General features: G+C 39.2%; 1 protein-coding gene across 4 annotated transcripts in view; it reads right to left on the reverse strand.

Moving 5' to 3' along the window:
- Positions 1 to 12,291: 12,291 nt before the first annotated feature.
- The window catches only part of sppl3 (signal peptide peptidase 3), a 28,517-nt gene continuing 23,540 nt past the window's right edge, over positions 12,292 to 17,268 (reverse strand). For all 4 annotated transcript variants that reach the window (XM_024380612.2, XM_024380614.2, XM_024380615.2 and 1 more), the window contains one exon: positions 12,292 to 14,619. In XM_024380612.2, coding sequence (XP_024236380.1) covers positions 14,548 to 14,619 — 72 coding nt within the window. In that variant the 3' untranslated portion in view covers positions 12,292 to 14,547. The remainder of the gene's footprint in view (positions 14,620 to 17,268) is intronic.

Genomic DNA, 17,268 nt, shown 5'->3' on the forward strand with positions numbered 1-17,268 from the left:
GTGTGGCTGCTCGGCCATGGATACCCATTTCATGGCACTCCAGACGAACAGTTCTTATGCTGACGTTGCTTCTCGAGGCAATTTGGAACTCAGTAGTGAGTGTTGCAACCAAGGACAGACCATTTTTACGTGCTCAGCGGTCCCGTTCTGTGAGCTTGTGTGGCCTACCACTTCATGGCTGAGCCGTTGTTGCTCCTAGATGTTTTCACTTCACAATAACATCACTTACAGTTGACCGGGGCAGCTCTAGCAGGACAGCCATTTGACGAACTGACTTGTTGGTAAGGTGATGTCCTATAACAGTGCCATGTTGAAAGTCACTGAGCTCTTCAGTAAGGCCATTCTACTGTCAATGTTTGTCTATGGCGATTGCATTAGTTGTGTCCTCGGCAATGGGTGTGGCTGAAATAGCCAAATCCACAAATTTTCATGGGTGTCCACATACTTCTGTATATATAGTGTAGCTGCAGAAATATCAAATAGGCTCAGTAACAGAAAATACATGAACCTAATGTATTAATGGGACTGTTGGTTTTAAAGAGAAAAATAGAAACAAAAGTACACCAACATTGTGTGACATTGATCAAGGAGCTTTGCCTTGAGATGTTCTCCAACACTCAAACGTTTTTCTCTGTACAGTTAAGAAATGTTTAATCTTCCACTGAAAGAGAATTGCATTTGGCAGTTGAGTGTTAGCTTAAACATTAATTTGATTTAGTTTTGAGCTAAAAACAGTGCTGAGTTTATAATTATTTGAAGCAAAACAATACATTTCCTGATGACACTCACAACCAACTTCCCAGCAGTCTAATCCTTTGAAAGGCTCCCAGATGAGGCACACACAGGAGCACTCCCTGCACCCCCATCCCAGCTCACCCCATTCCCCACCACCACCATACACAGAATAGGACCTGCCTCACTGCATTCCTCCAAAACACTCCCCTCCCCCACCGATCTGCCTGCCACTACCAATGATGTATATAAACCCTGGATTGCTGATCCTGTGTATTGGCCATTGAAAGGCTTTGAAGCCACTGGTCGGCCACATTGGTACTCCCTAGTAAGAGCAGTTCTACATAGGAATTATTTGAATTCTACAATATTTAAATTGAATGTTTCAAGGACAAAATGACACGTATTTAAATATTTATTTGTTGTTGTAGTGGGGACAGTAACATTAGTAATCTTTAAAAATGAAACTTTAAGGAATATATATTCATATGTCTTCATTTTTTAAATGTTTCGCTAACATAATCTAATTTAAAAGTATGCATTGGATTGTGTCTAATAGAAAAAAATGTGACAAAAAATAATGTATACATAATAATAAATGCATTTCTATGGCTTCCAATTTTTAAAAAAAACTTACAACAGTGGGGGAGTGCCAAAATGGCGGCAAGGTGGCTTCAACACAGCGCCCCCTAATAGTCATCTAGTGTATATATAAATTATTGCCCAGTACAGAGGGTGCTCATTTACTTTGGGGAACTTACACATGGGTACACAACAAGATACAATCACTAAGTTACTGTACAACTTTTTAAACTGACTTAAGAGACAGAAATTGAAGCATTTATTTTTTGTTGCATTTTAAAAGGACATATTTTAGAAAACATCAAGAATCGGAATACAAAATAACTACACAAACAAATGTTGTCTAGTGTCTTGCCTTCAACTACATTGAAATATTTTCAATCTTAGGATGTCATTTGTTTCCTAATTTATACAGCTGTGCTCTACTGATGTTTCACTTACCATTATTACATTGAAATATTTTCAGTCTTAGGATGTCATTTGTTTCCTAATTTATACAGCTGTGCTCTACTGATGTTTCACTTACCATTATAACTACTTGGAATCTGGAAAACATATTTTACTCAATTAAATTAGGATGTTAGAGTGAGCTATTTAAAACTTTTTACAGTGCTATATGGGCTACTTTTAGATCCTGTTCTAAAAGCACACTGGGGCCACATGTCTATAGTTCACAAGAGTTCACTACTATACTCCTGAAACAGACTTTGAAAGCAATAAAACTATTCCTGTCTCACCCACCATCCCCTTACCACCAATTCAGAGAGGGCTGAGGCCAAATGCTATGACAATACTATTGCACTGCTAGAATGAATGGTACAGTAGTGCAACATTGTCAAAGCAGCTGACCTCAGCATGTGTCAGCACGTGGACATGGGGACAGCCATTCTCCATTGCCAATAGAAGAGATTCAGCTAAAACTAAACCACTTTTACATAAGCAGCCGTGTGTAGCTCACATTTCCCATCAATAGTTTGAACATTACTTGGGTGGTTAGATTGCCATAATATAGATTCAAACCTAACAATTTTACAAATACCTGTACACACCAGATGTAAAATGATCATAGCTGCAAATTACTGTTCAATTGACTCATATCATGTGGGCACAATAATATCTAAAGATATAAAGCTGCACTGACTTAAAATCTTCTGACAGCGGTCCACATGTTCAACTTCAGAAACAAACAAGTTTAATCTTTGTAAAGAAGTTATGAAGGAGCCTGATATTTAGTGGTCCTGTTGCCTCACACACAGCCACATGTGTAGGCCCCTCATATTTATTGTCTGTCAACTCAGAGGGGTGAGAGGTTAAGGCAATAGAGGGAGGTGTGGCTCTCCGTTTCATCAGCCAATGCCCTTTTAATATTGCACTGCTCATCTCAATGCCCAGTAGTACAACAGAAAAAGGGCAATGGACGACAACATGGACACCATCAGCCTCATCAGAAGATAGTAGTGCTTCTTACTCCAATCCTCCTGTTCTACCATGACACTATCAAACAAGCAATGGCTGATCAACTCTAATCTGCTAGATTAATTGACCCAGTTTAAAAACAAGAATAGGCTACTCCTCATGAAATATACAATGTTTAGAGAGAGTCACGATAGTTAACACCAAGTAGTTCAGGAAAAGCAGCAATTTAAGAGGGAAATAATTAGTTATCAAGAAGTAGTTTCTAGAGACAATTCAGAAAAAAACATGCAAGTAGACTACTTGCCCTCTAATTCACACAAACATCTTTTAAAGGGAGGCCTACATTTTACCAGAACTCCTTTGCCAGAAAAATAGATGTTGAAAGCATCATTATCACATAGGCCTAAACTGTTAATTATTTTAACTTCTTTCCCTTTAATACAAAACACACAAATATTTGTCAATCATCGAATTACTTTATACAGGTTTAATTGTGCCTGTATCATTTTTAAATGCATCATAAAAAAAGACAAGTTGTTCCTCGCAACTGAGAGAAAAGGGGTTTTCCCTGAATCATGACTAGTTCTAATGAAATGTATTCTAATTCTGAGAACAGGGGGACATTTTGTTACTGTGCAACATGTTCTCATGTAGACTTTGTACTCTTAAAACCATAGTTGAAACTTAATCAGGAACATTTATCATTTGCTGACTTTTGTGTTTAGACTCTGAAATCTTACCTCAACAACCAATACTTTATTATGCCTATTTGTTGTATTATCTGTGCAACAAAATAAAAACTCTGAGGTAGGCTATTTTAAAAGATAATTAGGTAGGCTTTAATATTTTTTTTCTATCATTGGTCAGCCATTCAGGCGACAACTTTTGAACATAGTATTTTGCTCAACTCATGAAATTAATCTACAGCTGCTAGTGAATAGACCACCGTAGGTCCTGTAATATAATAAACGTGGTATTACTTTATAACAAGACAAATAAAAAAAAGATGGGAAATGTGCAAAACGAATAGCCTACGTGTAAAATTGCAAAGTAGACCAGTGTTACCTCTGTAGTTCCCATGGATTACAATGACATAATTCAGGTATTTCACATAGGCCTAATACCAACATAAGAACACAAACTTGTCAACGAACCTTTGTTTTTCTTGAGCTTTCAACTTCTATGTCAAAAGGATACTTATCAGTAGCAGGAATGGATACAATCTGCAAAACAAACGTGCCCGCTCTCTCACTATCACACAGACGACTTGTTACATAGCCTACATCGACTCTATGCACAATCCATGATCGTGAATGTCGCTCACAATTCTAATAGCCAGCAAATTATACGTGGTGCATTGATTAAGGACTAAACATGCATTTTTCCTGATTAATCCAGAATGAGGAAAACACAAACTGGTCGAATCTTGTAGAGGGAGCTCTTCCTTGCCCAGTCTTTAAAGCAAGGTCTTGATGCGCATGAAAATGATAAACCCTTCTTTTGATGTTCTCTTCCCTTAATTATTTTTAAATATCACTCTTCTCCACCCTTCCCAATTTGCCAGTTTCGCCCTGAGCTCCCGCCATTTCCGCCCAATGCCACTCACACAGAGGACCCCCCAAATTCATAAATGATACCTAGCCAAGGGAGGGACCACAATCAATCCGTCAGGCAAAAAAAATGAAAAGTTGACCAAAAATATAGGGACAAAACCCACTATGAACCACAACTATGTGTCCGCAACATTAGGAACTCATCCCGTCATTTCAAAACGCGTAAGTATAAAGCCATTTCTCTCGCGCTTGTAGAGAAAATAGCAAATCTTTCATGCACAACCGCACGGCCTCCCAGATCCAGCCTCCATCTTTGACTACTTGACATTCAGAGGCTGCCGGAGCAAATTCCTCGTTTGCATGCCTTCTACTGATTGGCTTCTTCTTGCGCTAGTCTTTGCCATATGATAAGCCATTGGTTTAGTTTCGAGGTGTTCAATGTTTTATCGGTTCCAGGATTGGTCACATAGGCTACAAGGAGCACCACAGCCTATAATGAATGCATGATTAACTATCTTCCATTCACAAATTTCTCATCACCATTACTTTTCAGTACACTCTATCCACCTTTTCGACTGTAAAAGTCACACGCGCCTTTAAATGGATTATAACAGGATTAAAATAATGATTACGATAAGGCTATGCTTGTGGATGTTATTAGGGTCGAGGCTTTTTGACCAGCCAACTCAACAAAAAAATATTATTACTATGATTTTTTTTACCAAAACTTAGTCAGATAATAGTTAACAATGTAATGCATGTTAATATTTGTACTACATTAAATATGCTTGTGTTGCCTTTTTGTCACTGGTGTCACCTATACTTTAATGACAATTCAGGCTTCCCAGAATATAATTTGACTATTTAGTTTGCTTATATAATCAAAGACATAAAAGGTTAATGACAATATTAAGAAATGTTTTTGATTAGTAATAATGGACTTTAAACAAAACCAATTTTTCTATAATAACACCAGTGATGGTAACCCCAGTGACTAGTACAACTTTCTTTTTGTTTTGGAATAGCACTACACAGCTGATTCAAATGATCAAAGATTGATTATTAATTGATTATTTGAATCAGCTGTGTAGTGCTGGGGCAAAAAGCCAAAACGTGCACCCCTTGGAGTCCCGTGTACCGAGTTTGGGAAACCCTGGACTAGTAACAACAACTCTTCAGAAAATACAGAATATCTAAGTAGGCAGCTACAGTAGCTCAAACCACACTTCTTAAATTGTAAATTAATCAGAAAATCATGTGATTTGCTTAATTATATTCATCAAATGTCCTTCCCCCCTTACTATAAACTGTGTAACACCAGTGACACATCCTAACGCTTTGCTTGAAATGACCAACTTAATCATCAAATTGCTAACAAATGAAGAGAGAGTGCAGACACACCATGAACCTTTGACCCAGTATGAAGTTGGCAAGGATGTTGCATTTAATTATTATTTAAAATTATTATTATTTATTATTCTTTTAAAAATGTTTATAGAAGGGTAACACCAGTGACATGAAATTGATATTTGTAATATTTAGTTGATCTTTTAGTTTAAGTAATCCACTAAATAACTATGATACTTTCCTTTGTACTACAACATTTCAAATATATATTTTACTCAACAAATTTCACTAAACCACAACCCCTGACCCGAAGGACCAGACATTTTCCTGGTACTGACCGTATTCTACAATATGTTTGCAAAAAATGTTTGCAATATAACTGTCATAGATATGTTTTATTAACAATAAAACACTTCAATTTAAACAAACACATATATTTTGTGTCATTATCTGAAATGTAAGTGTTTTTCCTGGTGGTTAAGGCAGGAGACAGGAAGCCACCATTTTCATAGAATGATTGGCTTTAGGACATGTGTTTACCTCAATCCCACTCAAGATATGTATAAAGTAGCCTAGTTTATAATAAACAGTTATTTGTGATTAACTAAATAACCTCATATTTAAAATGTTAAACCTATTAATATTTTAGTCGGAGATGTAGATATTTGGACATAGTCCTCCACCCATCTAATTACCCAGATTTAGCTAATAAGACTTGACTTCTGCACACTTTTGTACACACAGCTATGCCACTCAAATAAGCAAATAATACATTTGACACTTCTTAAAAACACCCAAAAGTGTATGAATAGTATGTAATTCGGCTAATTTAAACTCTAAATTAAGTATAAGGACTGTTGTCTCCAGTAGTGACGACTGTTTGAACTGTTTCATGACTTGAATATAGACTAAAGATTTTTGGAAGCTCTCAGGTTGGTTCATAACTGTGAAGAGGACCAGTGGGGGCGGTCCCAGTAGGCGACTGAACCCTTGCAAAGCTTTGATTGACGCCTGGAGGAGAGTAGTGGGCTGTGAAATCTGGCATTCTTGATCAGGGGAGCTGAAATAATGGTATTGTCCTGTGGGAGAGGGCCCACTTTTCACCACCCCACCCTACCCCACTCTGAAGGGATCTGATTGTGCTGCCAATCGGCAAAAAATGTTTGATGTAAGGCGGGGCATGATGAATTCAGAGGGATACAGAGATATTATAGGCCAGTGATGTTCTCTATCTCTTGGTTTACACACTGCCATTAAACACCACAGAAGAGGAGCTCTTGGTCTCACTGTCCCTCTGTTTCTCACTCGTCTCTTTTTTATAAAGCAGTGGGCTACAGAAAGTCTCTTCATCACCACTCCTTAGTTTATCAGAAGTAGTCTGATTAAACTGTGTTTTCTATATAAAAAGAGAACAGACAACAGTCATGAACATTGATCAATGCTCCCACTCTGGACTTTGAAAGGTTTGTGAAAGGTGCCACTCAAACAAGTTTCTTGATAGCAAGTCTTGATAGCAAACCTCATTCATCCCTCTTCGACATTTGTCTTCAAAGCCCCGGCTTAGTATGGGATGCAGTCTATCTCTTGCCATGTCAGAGCACAATGCAGACCAAAGAGATCATTACAAATTATAACTACTATCGATTTTGTTCAAGATTGCAAACTGACATAGAACCCAAATAGAAAAACATGAACATTTTCATGAACATAAGTTACAATATACAATTGATCAATCTATGAAAGAGAATAGAGGGGAAGCTAAAGGAATGGAAAGGGGATGACATTTGACAAGAGACCGGCCAATTAACTGTCATTTATAGTCTCACTGAGATAAACTTTATTGTTGGTCTGAGAGAGACTTGCCATGGACAGCAAATAAGAGGTATTGATGGGAAAACATTTGCAGAACTGCATTTATGGATTCCTAAGGGGAACTGAATTCAATCTAAAATAAATAAATGATTCTCTGGGAGAGAGAAGAGCAAGGTAGAGAATGAGATGAGTGTTGAGACAGTAAAAAGAATCTCAACAGAATAGGGAAACTTCCATGTATCATCTCACAGTGTCCACAATGTCCACTTCAACCCTTCTATAATAATGATTCATACAATAAGGAATACGCATCTGTTTATTCATCTGTTGAGTTTTGTACCAAGGACTTGAGTTTGTGGCACAGACATAACAAGATTATGAGTGGTAATGTAAATACTAAAATGTATTATGATTAAAAACAATCTTGTTAATTAGATCTTTATTCTTTCTATCGTTATCAGTGCTGTTGACCTTATAATTACATACAAAATACATTAAACAAAATATTTGTATAATAGATGTTTTAAAATAATTATCTGACTTATAATTAAATGAACTAATGAATGTATCTTTTGTGGGAAAATACCACTGATATAATCAATAATGCATTTGTACAGACTAGGTTTTCAAGCTAGATATGTTCTGTCCTCCCTGTGCAAAGTGGCAACGTTAAAATAATTGAGAAAGATGATTTGATTCCTTACTGTTTGCTTATTGCTATTACATCTAGTTATTCATTTAACTCTAAAAAACAGAATTGCATTGGTTATACATGTATACTGATTTCATTCATGTGATCAAGAATGAACATTAATACAAGTTTCATTTAAGCTCCTTGATGTGATTGAAGCATTTGAATCATAATTGAATCATAACATTTTCAGAATTTTACTTGATGAAATCATGAACATGTTGATGTACTGTTTAACTCAAAACAACAAACATCAAGAGAGAATTTACTGTAGTTGTGCTTTTGGAAGGGCAATTGTATTTGATTGAAAATGAATATCCTTCCCAAAATAAGATACATTTTGCGAATGAACAAAATATATTTTAAGATAACGAAATAAGTATTTTCCAACATTATATCACAGGTTTTCAGAGGTGTATTTACTTACAAACAAACTAAATATTTACCCAAATGCTTTAATATTTCAAATGAAAATCTTGAATAAAGCTGGTCATAGATATTTATATATTCAATATTTAGGCAATTTACTGTTTCAACAAACCATTGCAAACATATGATTAAGAATGTAACAACTCAGACATGTTAATTTGAATATGCTGCTATTCAAGATTCAACGTAGACTGTATTGCAAAATTTAGCCAAGTGTCTGTCTTCAAAGTATTGGTGACACTAAGGATAGACATTCCTTGCTATTTCTGCATTACAAATAGAGGGAAATGAGCATAAAATCCTCTACCCAGCTTTAGCTTTGTCCTATATATGAACAGTTCAAATTCCATCTTGAAGTACTTTACCACACACACAAAGAACAAAAAAAAAAAATCCAAGCCAATAATTAATAGCCTTTTCCAATAGCATATTTGGAGAGTGTGAATCCTGATAAATTTGGTGAAATTACATTTTTCATGCTTTGATTCTAAACTCTGAACTGTGAGGTGTCATGGGGCTGAGAGGATCCTTTTAAACATTGGAGTTATTGTTCCCTTCTTTTTTCCAAACTCCCTTCCTCTGAAAATGTACCTCCCTTCTTCCTCTGCCCTTTAACCTCTCCCAACCCCCATCCCTCCATCCCCCATCTCTCCAGATTCTGTCTCATCAGGAGAAGGGCAAACAACTGATGGATAGTCATTGATAATTTCCCAACCCCAAAATGTTAATGGATTCATTTCTTTGGTGAGTGTGGGGGTGGGGTGTGAGTGTTCCCCATATTTTCTCACACAGAGAGTTGACCCCACCTCTAGCGCCCAGCCCGTGTGTGCTGTCTACCCTGTCTCTACCACAGGCTCCCCTCTCCCTCCAGAAACAGGGTCTCTCCACTGCATGCATGACATTCCAGCTGTGTGGGTGGCACTGCCTTTTACAGCGTCTCCAGCAGTACGGTGACTGGTTCTGAAGCTCAGCACCACAGAAAACACCTCAGACGTTCCATCTTAAGCCTGACAGTTTCTCCAGGCGCTTGGGAGTGTTGCTTTGGAATGCAGTCATGGTTCAGCTGGTGAAGATGGGTGAGAAGTGTTTGTGCAAAAATGTGTTAAAATGTTCAAAAGTTAATTCAATTGATTGTGTAATTGACCAAAAGGATAGATCATTATAGGAGTAACTGGTAATGCAAATGCATTTAAAAAAATTTTTTTTTCAGTTTAGCCAATCCCATCACATTTATATCCACCACCCAAAGCAAATGAAGGACATCATGCTGGTAATTACATACATCAACATAGTTGAGATCTATCTTCTCGTAAGAATGGCGTTTTACTTAGGTCGAGTGGGGTGCTCGATGTCTTTTCCGCTCTTTGGTGTACGCCACGGTTGTTTTTCTTTCCACTCTGTGACTGTTTGAGTCCAAAGGATGAAAACCCAGCCACATTAACGGAACTTCAGAGGAATTCTTCACTTTATGTACTGAATGCCCTCCGGGTCAGAGGGCCAGAGGGGAATCCACCTGCGCCCGGGCAGGCAAACCTTATTTAAACAGTCCTGGAATTCCAGGCTGGAGGACATGATGGAAGGGGAGAGGAGGGGGGAGAAACCTCTCCCATTAGCATGGGTGTGAGCATGGGCCACAACCAGCACATGCATGCACACTTTGATAGTAGGCTACCAGAGTTGGGTAATGACCATTTTACTAGATTACCTGATTTTGCAGAAGTTATAAAGGCCAACAAAAGACTTTGTAATATGTTATTACTAAATAATAAACATGCTTATTCTGTAATTATATAACATACATTTTCATTAAGTATGATTTTCATCATTCTGTTTTTGACCATAATATGCTAACATGAGTGATGTCATTGTCAAAACAGTTCTCCTTGGCAGGTAGAAAATAATGATTTGTCTCAGATAACCTTACTCTCTCAAGAGTAAATCACGTCTCAATCTACTCAGTGGTTGGCTAGTTCTTAGGCTGCCCTTGTACCTGCCTGTGTTAGATGAGGATTCATGTGAAAGGGACTTAAGGACCTCTTCACACCGAACCCTACATTCCAATGGTGGGTTGACTTATTTTAGGACACCTAGCTTGACGAACTGTGTTCCAGATGACATGCTACAATCCCCATGGCCCCGGTGGATTTGTCTAACTGGCCAATACGTGACGAGGGGCGGACCCTGGGAATTCAAAAGCCCCGGTCTTTCGCTCTCTCTGCCTTGACCTCACTGACCCTTCCCAACCTCCTGGAAGCCCTCTCCCTCCCTGCCCCCCTACAACCACCACCTTTAACTATTTCAATCTGGTCCCTCTCCTCTCAAACGGTACAGAATTCCTCACCATATTTGCTAGGTGTGAGAGCCTTTTGATTGATAGGCATTTTGTAGTAATTCTGATAAATGTCTGAAGTGGGCAAGGTGGGGGGGGTTGTGGTTTCAGTAAGCTGGACATTTCAGCCAGGGGTCTGTAATAATAGATGTGTCTTCTGGTAATTCAACATGTTTTCACGGTCCCACCCAACTGCATATTCAGATCCTGGCCAAATTCATCTGCAGACAGATTTTGAAGACAAAATGCATCATCTTAATTCCCACTTTCCTATTTAGGTAGACAAGAGTAACCGGACCAGAGGTGGTGACTCAGCGGTTTTGCCACCCATCGGCACGCTGGTCCAGTGGCCTTTCGCACTGTGCTCTATAGAAATCCCTGACTCAGCATCTTTGGTGCGACACAGAGGCAGCCATTTTCCCACAGAAGCTAAATAGTCTCCTCCATGCTAGAGCTTCCATCAATCCTTCGACGTTCTCTGGTGGACCAAATCTAGAGCATGGAAAACAGAGTATAAAAGCATCGTTAGAACATAGAATGATGCTCCCCAGGGGTAAAACACAGGTAATATACTGTACCTTACAGCTTCTTAAATGGGTAGCCTTTCAGATCATGGGATGCATATGAAACACCTGACAGTCCAACAACACACCTCTTTCAACATACAGCTCAGTGGATCCCAACCAGGGGTACTTGAGAAGACTCATGAGACCATAGGCTTACTGGTAAAATACAAGAGGGGTACTCCCGGCAGAGCAAACTTCAGTAGGTGGTACAGTAACCCGAAAAATGTTGAGAACCACTGACAGACCATACAGTGCTTTAAAACCAATCAGCAGACACTTTCAGCAGTGTTCAAACTAAGAATCAGTATTGTTTTAGGGTTTAGAAATAAAGGACAAAAGCATCTAATACGAATTATCTTGTGGGATCCTAAGTAAATTCTTTGTGAAGAATACCATATGCATAATGCAGTGTGGATGAGGAAGCTATTCATATCAGGCTTGCTCAAGTTGTTTCATTTTCAACCGACCTCAAGCATCTGACTTGGACAGTGTCGCCATCAAGTGGTATATTTTGGAAATATAGTATCTTCCCATGACAACAGCATTTTGCTCATATTTTATGAAGACATATTTCAACATCTATTCCTTATTAAAAAAACAGAATATTATGAATAAACTACCAGTAACATTGGCCTCATCACACAGAGTATGGCTGAATTGATCAAACATTATCCCCTGATAATGTAGCAAGTGTGAAAGTAATCTATCGAAAGATCTCAACTTCCTACCAGAGTAGCTGATACAGAACCAATACCAGTGTAAGTTGAACAATGAGTCTGACTCGGATATGACCCCAACGTAAGCCTGTAGAAACACAGCCGTACACAGGAGCCGTACAGTTAGAGTCATGTTTATTTACAGCAGAATCCTGACAAGGGGGAGAGGAACAGGGAGGGGGATTAAGAAGACAAAATATTTTAGATTCAGCTCATCAAGGTCCATGTTTCACTAAACAGTTCTTACTTTATTCAACTTCTTGTATACAGAATCCATTCACCTGTAATGTCAATGCACCAAAGAGCTAGAGCCCGCTGCTGCAAGGGAGGAGAGGAAAGAAAGGTAGAAAATGGAACAACCTACAGCACGAAGAAAAAAATAAAAATACAAAGGGGATAAAAAGAAAGATCTTCCATAAAAAATGAAAACATCAATTTTTTTTCCAATTATTTATCACCATGATCGGCATTGTTTTTTATTTTCTTTTCTTTGCCAAGTCCATAAAGAGGCAGAGGGGAGTTTATTTTTTTGTAGTTACATGAAGTCCATGATGTTTAGGCCGTCTGACGTTTGTCTGTCCCACAGCCAGATAATGTCCAGGTAATGATCAGCCAGCGTGAAGTCAGGGCTAAACGAGTCTCAAATCTGCCAGCTAGCCTGTTGGGTCAGAACCGTTCAGAGTACTCCAGACACCTGGCCTTTGTCCATGTAACTTTCCTCTGTGCAGCCTTGCTGGCAAAGCTCAGTGCCTTGGTTTTGGCCAGCATAGAGTTTGCGCTGTTGATGCAGTCTGAGGAATGACACACTGTACACTTGACATGCAAGGCCAGAGAACCAACATAAAAATACAAAATAAACAGGTAAAGAAAACCCAAGACAAACTGCACGTTCCATTCAAGTCTCGCTCTCCCTCTGATTCTCTCGCTCTCACACATACATACTTTAATTCCAATATTGTTGAAGCTATGATCTAACTGACAAGCACCTCAAACTGTGGGAGGGATACTAAACCTTTGACAGTAAAAACTAGCTATGGGTTAGTTTGAACCTCTCAGGGTCCATTGATTACAATCCTTTATTAATCTGAATCCCTCAGGGGCGTAGAGATTCTCTCTCAAGGTCCATTAGACATTATGGAGGTAATGCTATATGATCGCTCACACACACACACACACACACACACACACACACACACACACACACACCTCCAGGTACAGCCATGACATGCCAAGGGTTATCTAGGGGTTTCCCATGGTCCATTCATTTACTCGTAAGAAGAAATGTGTACACAAGGAAACATCCCCTAGTGTGACTATCCTTCCAGAACAAAGCTGTGATCCAAGTCAGAGATTTGTCACTCCACAATTCGAGTCATTGTCGATGTCTTTATACCTGTGCTGGATCTAAAACATTATTCAATTTTTCATAATGTAATAACACAATCTCTCATTCTATACTCTCTCACTCACACACCCAAACAACATGACACCCAAATGTGTGTGTACACATATTTACAAAGAGAGATGCATCCCCATCAATAGCAGGGACACATTCACAATTTATAATGCATCATTTCTGTATATGCCAAGAATAAAATCTTTTCTAAATAAAATACATGTTTCTGTGATGGGGCAGCGAATGATAGAAGGTGGGAGATTGTTAGAGGGGGAGGAAGGTTGAGGGTGTAGAGGAAAGAGAAGTGTTCAGGGGACAGGGGGGGTGGATGGCAGAGACAGAGGGAGGGAGACTGATGAACCATTCCTTCTCTTTCTCCCCCATCAGCTGCTGGTCCTGTGCACTGATGTCATTGTCCTGCGTAGTGGCAGCAGCAGCTCTGCCTACTTTCTGTGGTTCATACCAAATCATTCCAGAATAATAATTACAAGATTTGTAATGACGAAGACCCAGTCACGTCCCACAACCAGTAATCCATATAAGGGGAGACCTGGCCTTGGAGTCCGGCAGAGTCAGCCAGATACATAAATGGGAAGGGATGGAGGGGGCGGTACGGCAGTAAGTCAGAGAGAGAGACCAAGAGCAAAAGGAGAGCGTGAGAGGCCTAGCAAAATGGAATGGGTCATGGGAAGGGAGGGGGGATGGAAAATAAGGAAAGGATAGAAAAGGAGGGAATAAAAGAGAGGGAAGGAAAGAGAAGGAAGTGAGAGAGGAGGGAGACTAAGAATGAGAAGAAAAAGGAAGCAAAGGGGAGTCGTCTGGCAATGAGGTCCACACACTGGTGTCCATATGAGAGGTCTGCTGCTCAGAGGATGGGTGGAAAGAATGAACGAGTGATGAGGACGAGGCCTCTCTTCAGTGCACACTCTCCCTCTTCTCTCATGGTCCTCCCCATGCTGGCTGTGTTCCCAGGGTGCATCATACCTCCAGGAAGCGGGAGCTGCTGGCCTTGGTGTGGAAAGGCTCTGACCACATGCGCCGCAGGTCTCCCTGTAGGACACACCAGGGTTAGATTTTTATTTAACTAGGCAGGTCAGTTAAGAACAAATTCTTATTACAATGACGGCCTACCCCGGGCCAAACACGGACAACGCTGGAACAATTGTGCACCACCTTAAAGGACTCCCAATCATGGCCGGATGTGATGTAGCTTGAATTCGAACCAGGTACTGCAGTGACACCTCTTGCACTGAGATGCATTGTCTGAGACCACCGCGCCACTCAGGAGCCCAAGTGATTCCCTTTAACTACCACACTATCGAATACAAATCCCCACCAAGATGTGATATAGCCAAAATATTATATCATGGTATTAAAAAATAAGACGGTATTTTAGTTTTTGAATTATAAAAGTTCTACATTTGCTTTAAGAGTAGTGAGTGTTCCTAGGGTAGCAACACATACATTCTAAGTGACTTCAATGAGTCTTTCTCCATTCTGATTGTTTTATACTGTTCAATTCAACCAAAACAAATTTCAGCACTTTTATCATTTCTGCATTTCCTGCACTCAATTGCAGTGGTGGAAAAAGTACCCAATTGTCATACTTGAGTAATAAAGATAAGTTAATAGAAAATTACTCAAGTAAAAGTGAGTCACCCAGTAAAATACAACTTGAATAAAAGTATGTGGGTTTTAAATATACTTAAGTATCAAAAGTAAAAAGTATAAATCACTTCAAATTCCTTATATTAAGCAAACCAGATGGCACCACTTGCTTGTTTTTTTATTTACGGATAGCCAGGGGCACACTCCAACACACAGACATCATTTATCAACAAAGCGTGTGTGTTTAGTGAGTCTTCCAGATCGGAGGCAGTTGATGACCAGGGATGTTCTCTTGATAAGTGCTTGAATTGGACCATTTCTATCCTGCTAAGCATTCAAAATGTAATGAATAAATTGTAGGTGTCAGGGAAAATGTATGGAGTAAAAAGTACAGTATTTTCTTTAGGAATGTAGCAAAGTAAATAAAATAAGTAGTACTTTAAAGTATTTTTATTAAGTAATTTACACCACTGCTCAATTGAGATAATTTACACACTGCCACGTAGGGCTGCAGGATATGGGCAAATAATCTTGGGCTTCTTTTTAACAAAATGTTGCAATTGCGATTTGACTTGTGAATTAGAGCAAAACTGTTGGAATCATGGAAATATGACTATTCTAATTCTATAGTTAGAATATAATAGTGGGCACTTTGAAAACAGTGTTTGAGATGATTGCAGGTTCTCTTAGCTACTTCATGTAGCTAACATGAATATGCAAAGCAAAAATCTCTGATTTAGAAGATACTGTTGCAAACATGCCGATTTAGGCCTACACCGTCACTGGTATTATCATGCTGTATTAGCAAGCTACGTTTGCTCTTACTCAGTACATTTATTTGCTAGCTAGCTATTAACATTAGCGTCTCACGAGATTTAGGGCAACTTGCTAAGACAAACTAGCTGTTTGCTGATGTAAGAAACAAACTAATAGTGTCATTATAGAACACTAGTGGATTTATATTAAGAAGCAAAGTGAAAACAGCATTGTCCTCAACATTGTTCCATGTGCTGCATTGACCATGCAGACTGAACGCAAGTGTCTTGTGGTTGAGGCACATCAAATGCGCTCCTTGAGTGACAGGGGACATGGCTAGGTCAGTGTGGAAAGTGGCACGGAGATAAAGAGTGGAGAGATGAATCAAGCAGGGAAGTAAAACTATCAAAATGTACATTACACCTGGCAATTGCATCCATCACATTTAACAAACCAAACATTCAAATATCGGTATAGAAGGTAAAGTAAAAACCCAAACCGGTCCCTGCATGAATACCGGTATGTCATAAAATACCGTATACTGCCCAGCCCTACCCACAGATATCACCCATCTTTGCCTACTCTCCCACCGGTAAAACGCACCCGTGTTAGAGGCTAACATCTACATCCATTACCTCTGGTCACTGGCCTGGTGTCTTATCTGCCTTGATCCAGGACTACTCCTCTAGGCCTCTACCACTTAAGCACGGCCTCCATTGGTTCATCTCAGTCACTAGGCAGGTTTCCATTGACCCAGGTTCATTCAACAAAAGCAAATGTCACAGCATTGCGACGTGTAATGGAAGCGGCAGCTATAGGAGACATGTTCTAAAGACGTCAACATTTTTATCCGTTTGACTGAGGCAGCTTTTCGTCAAACTTGCGGAAAATGAAGATGGAAAGTGTTTTTCAAATAAATTGTATTTTTAAAGGTACGCTGGGCATGTGACATAATCAGTCCACATTTAATTCTTAAATGCCTACTGCTTGCTAAATCTATTTCAGCTATAATAATAATATTTCTTTGCAGGACAAGGATTGTCCTGACTTTCAAGAAAGCCTGAATTGCTTTGCCTTGCTTTTCTGGTTGGCTGAATGCAAGTTTCCATCATCCAATTATTTAAAGATCTACAGGAGTGCAAGTTCACCATGGCGATACGTTGGTAGGCTACCTGAGACATGACAGATAGGTGGGAGTTCGCCTAAATGGATAATGGAAACACTTCATTTTTATTAGACATTCTAGTTTGATTTGTGTGTGATGACATTACATCCAGCTGTTTTTATCTACACAGCAGACAGTTAACTGGAAATGCACCGTAGCAGGCAATTGCA

This window comes from Oncorhynchus tshawytscha, linkage group LG20 (genome assembly GCF_018296145.1).
Source record: "Oncorhynchus tshawytscha isolate Ot180627B linkage group LG20, Otsh_v2.0, whole genome shotgun sequence".
NCBI lineage: Eukaryota > Metazoa > Chordata > Actinopteri > Salmoniformes > Salmonidae > Oncorhynchus > Oncorhynchus tshawytscha.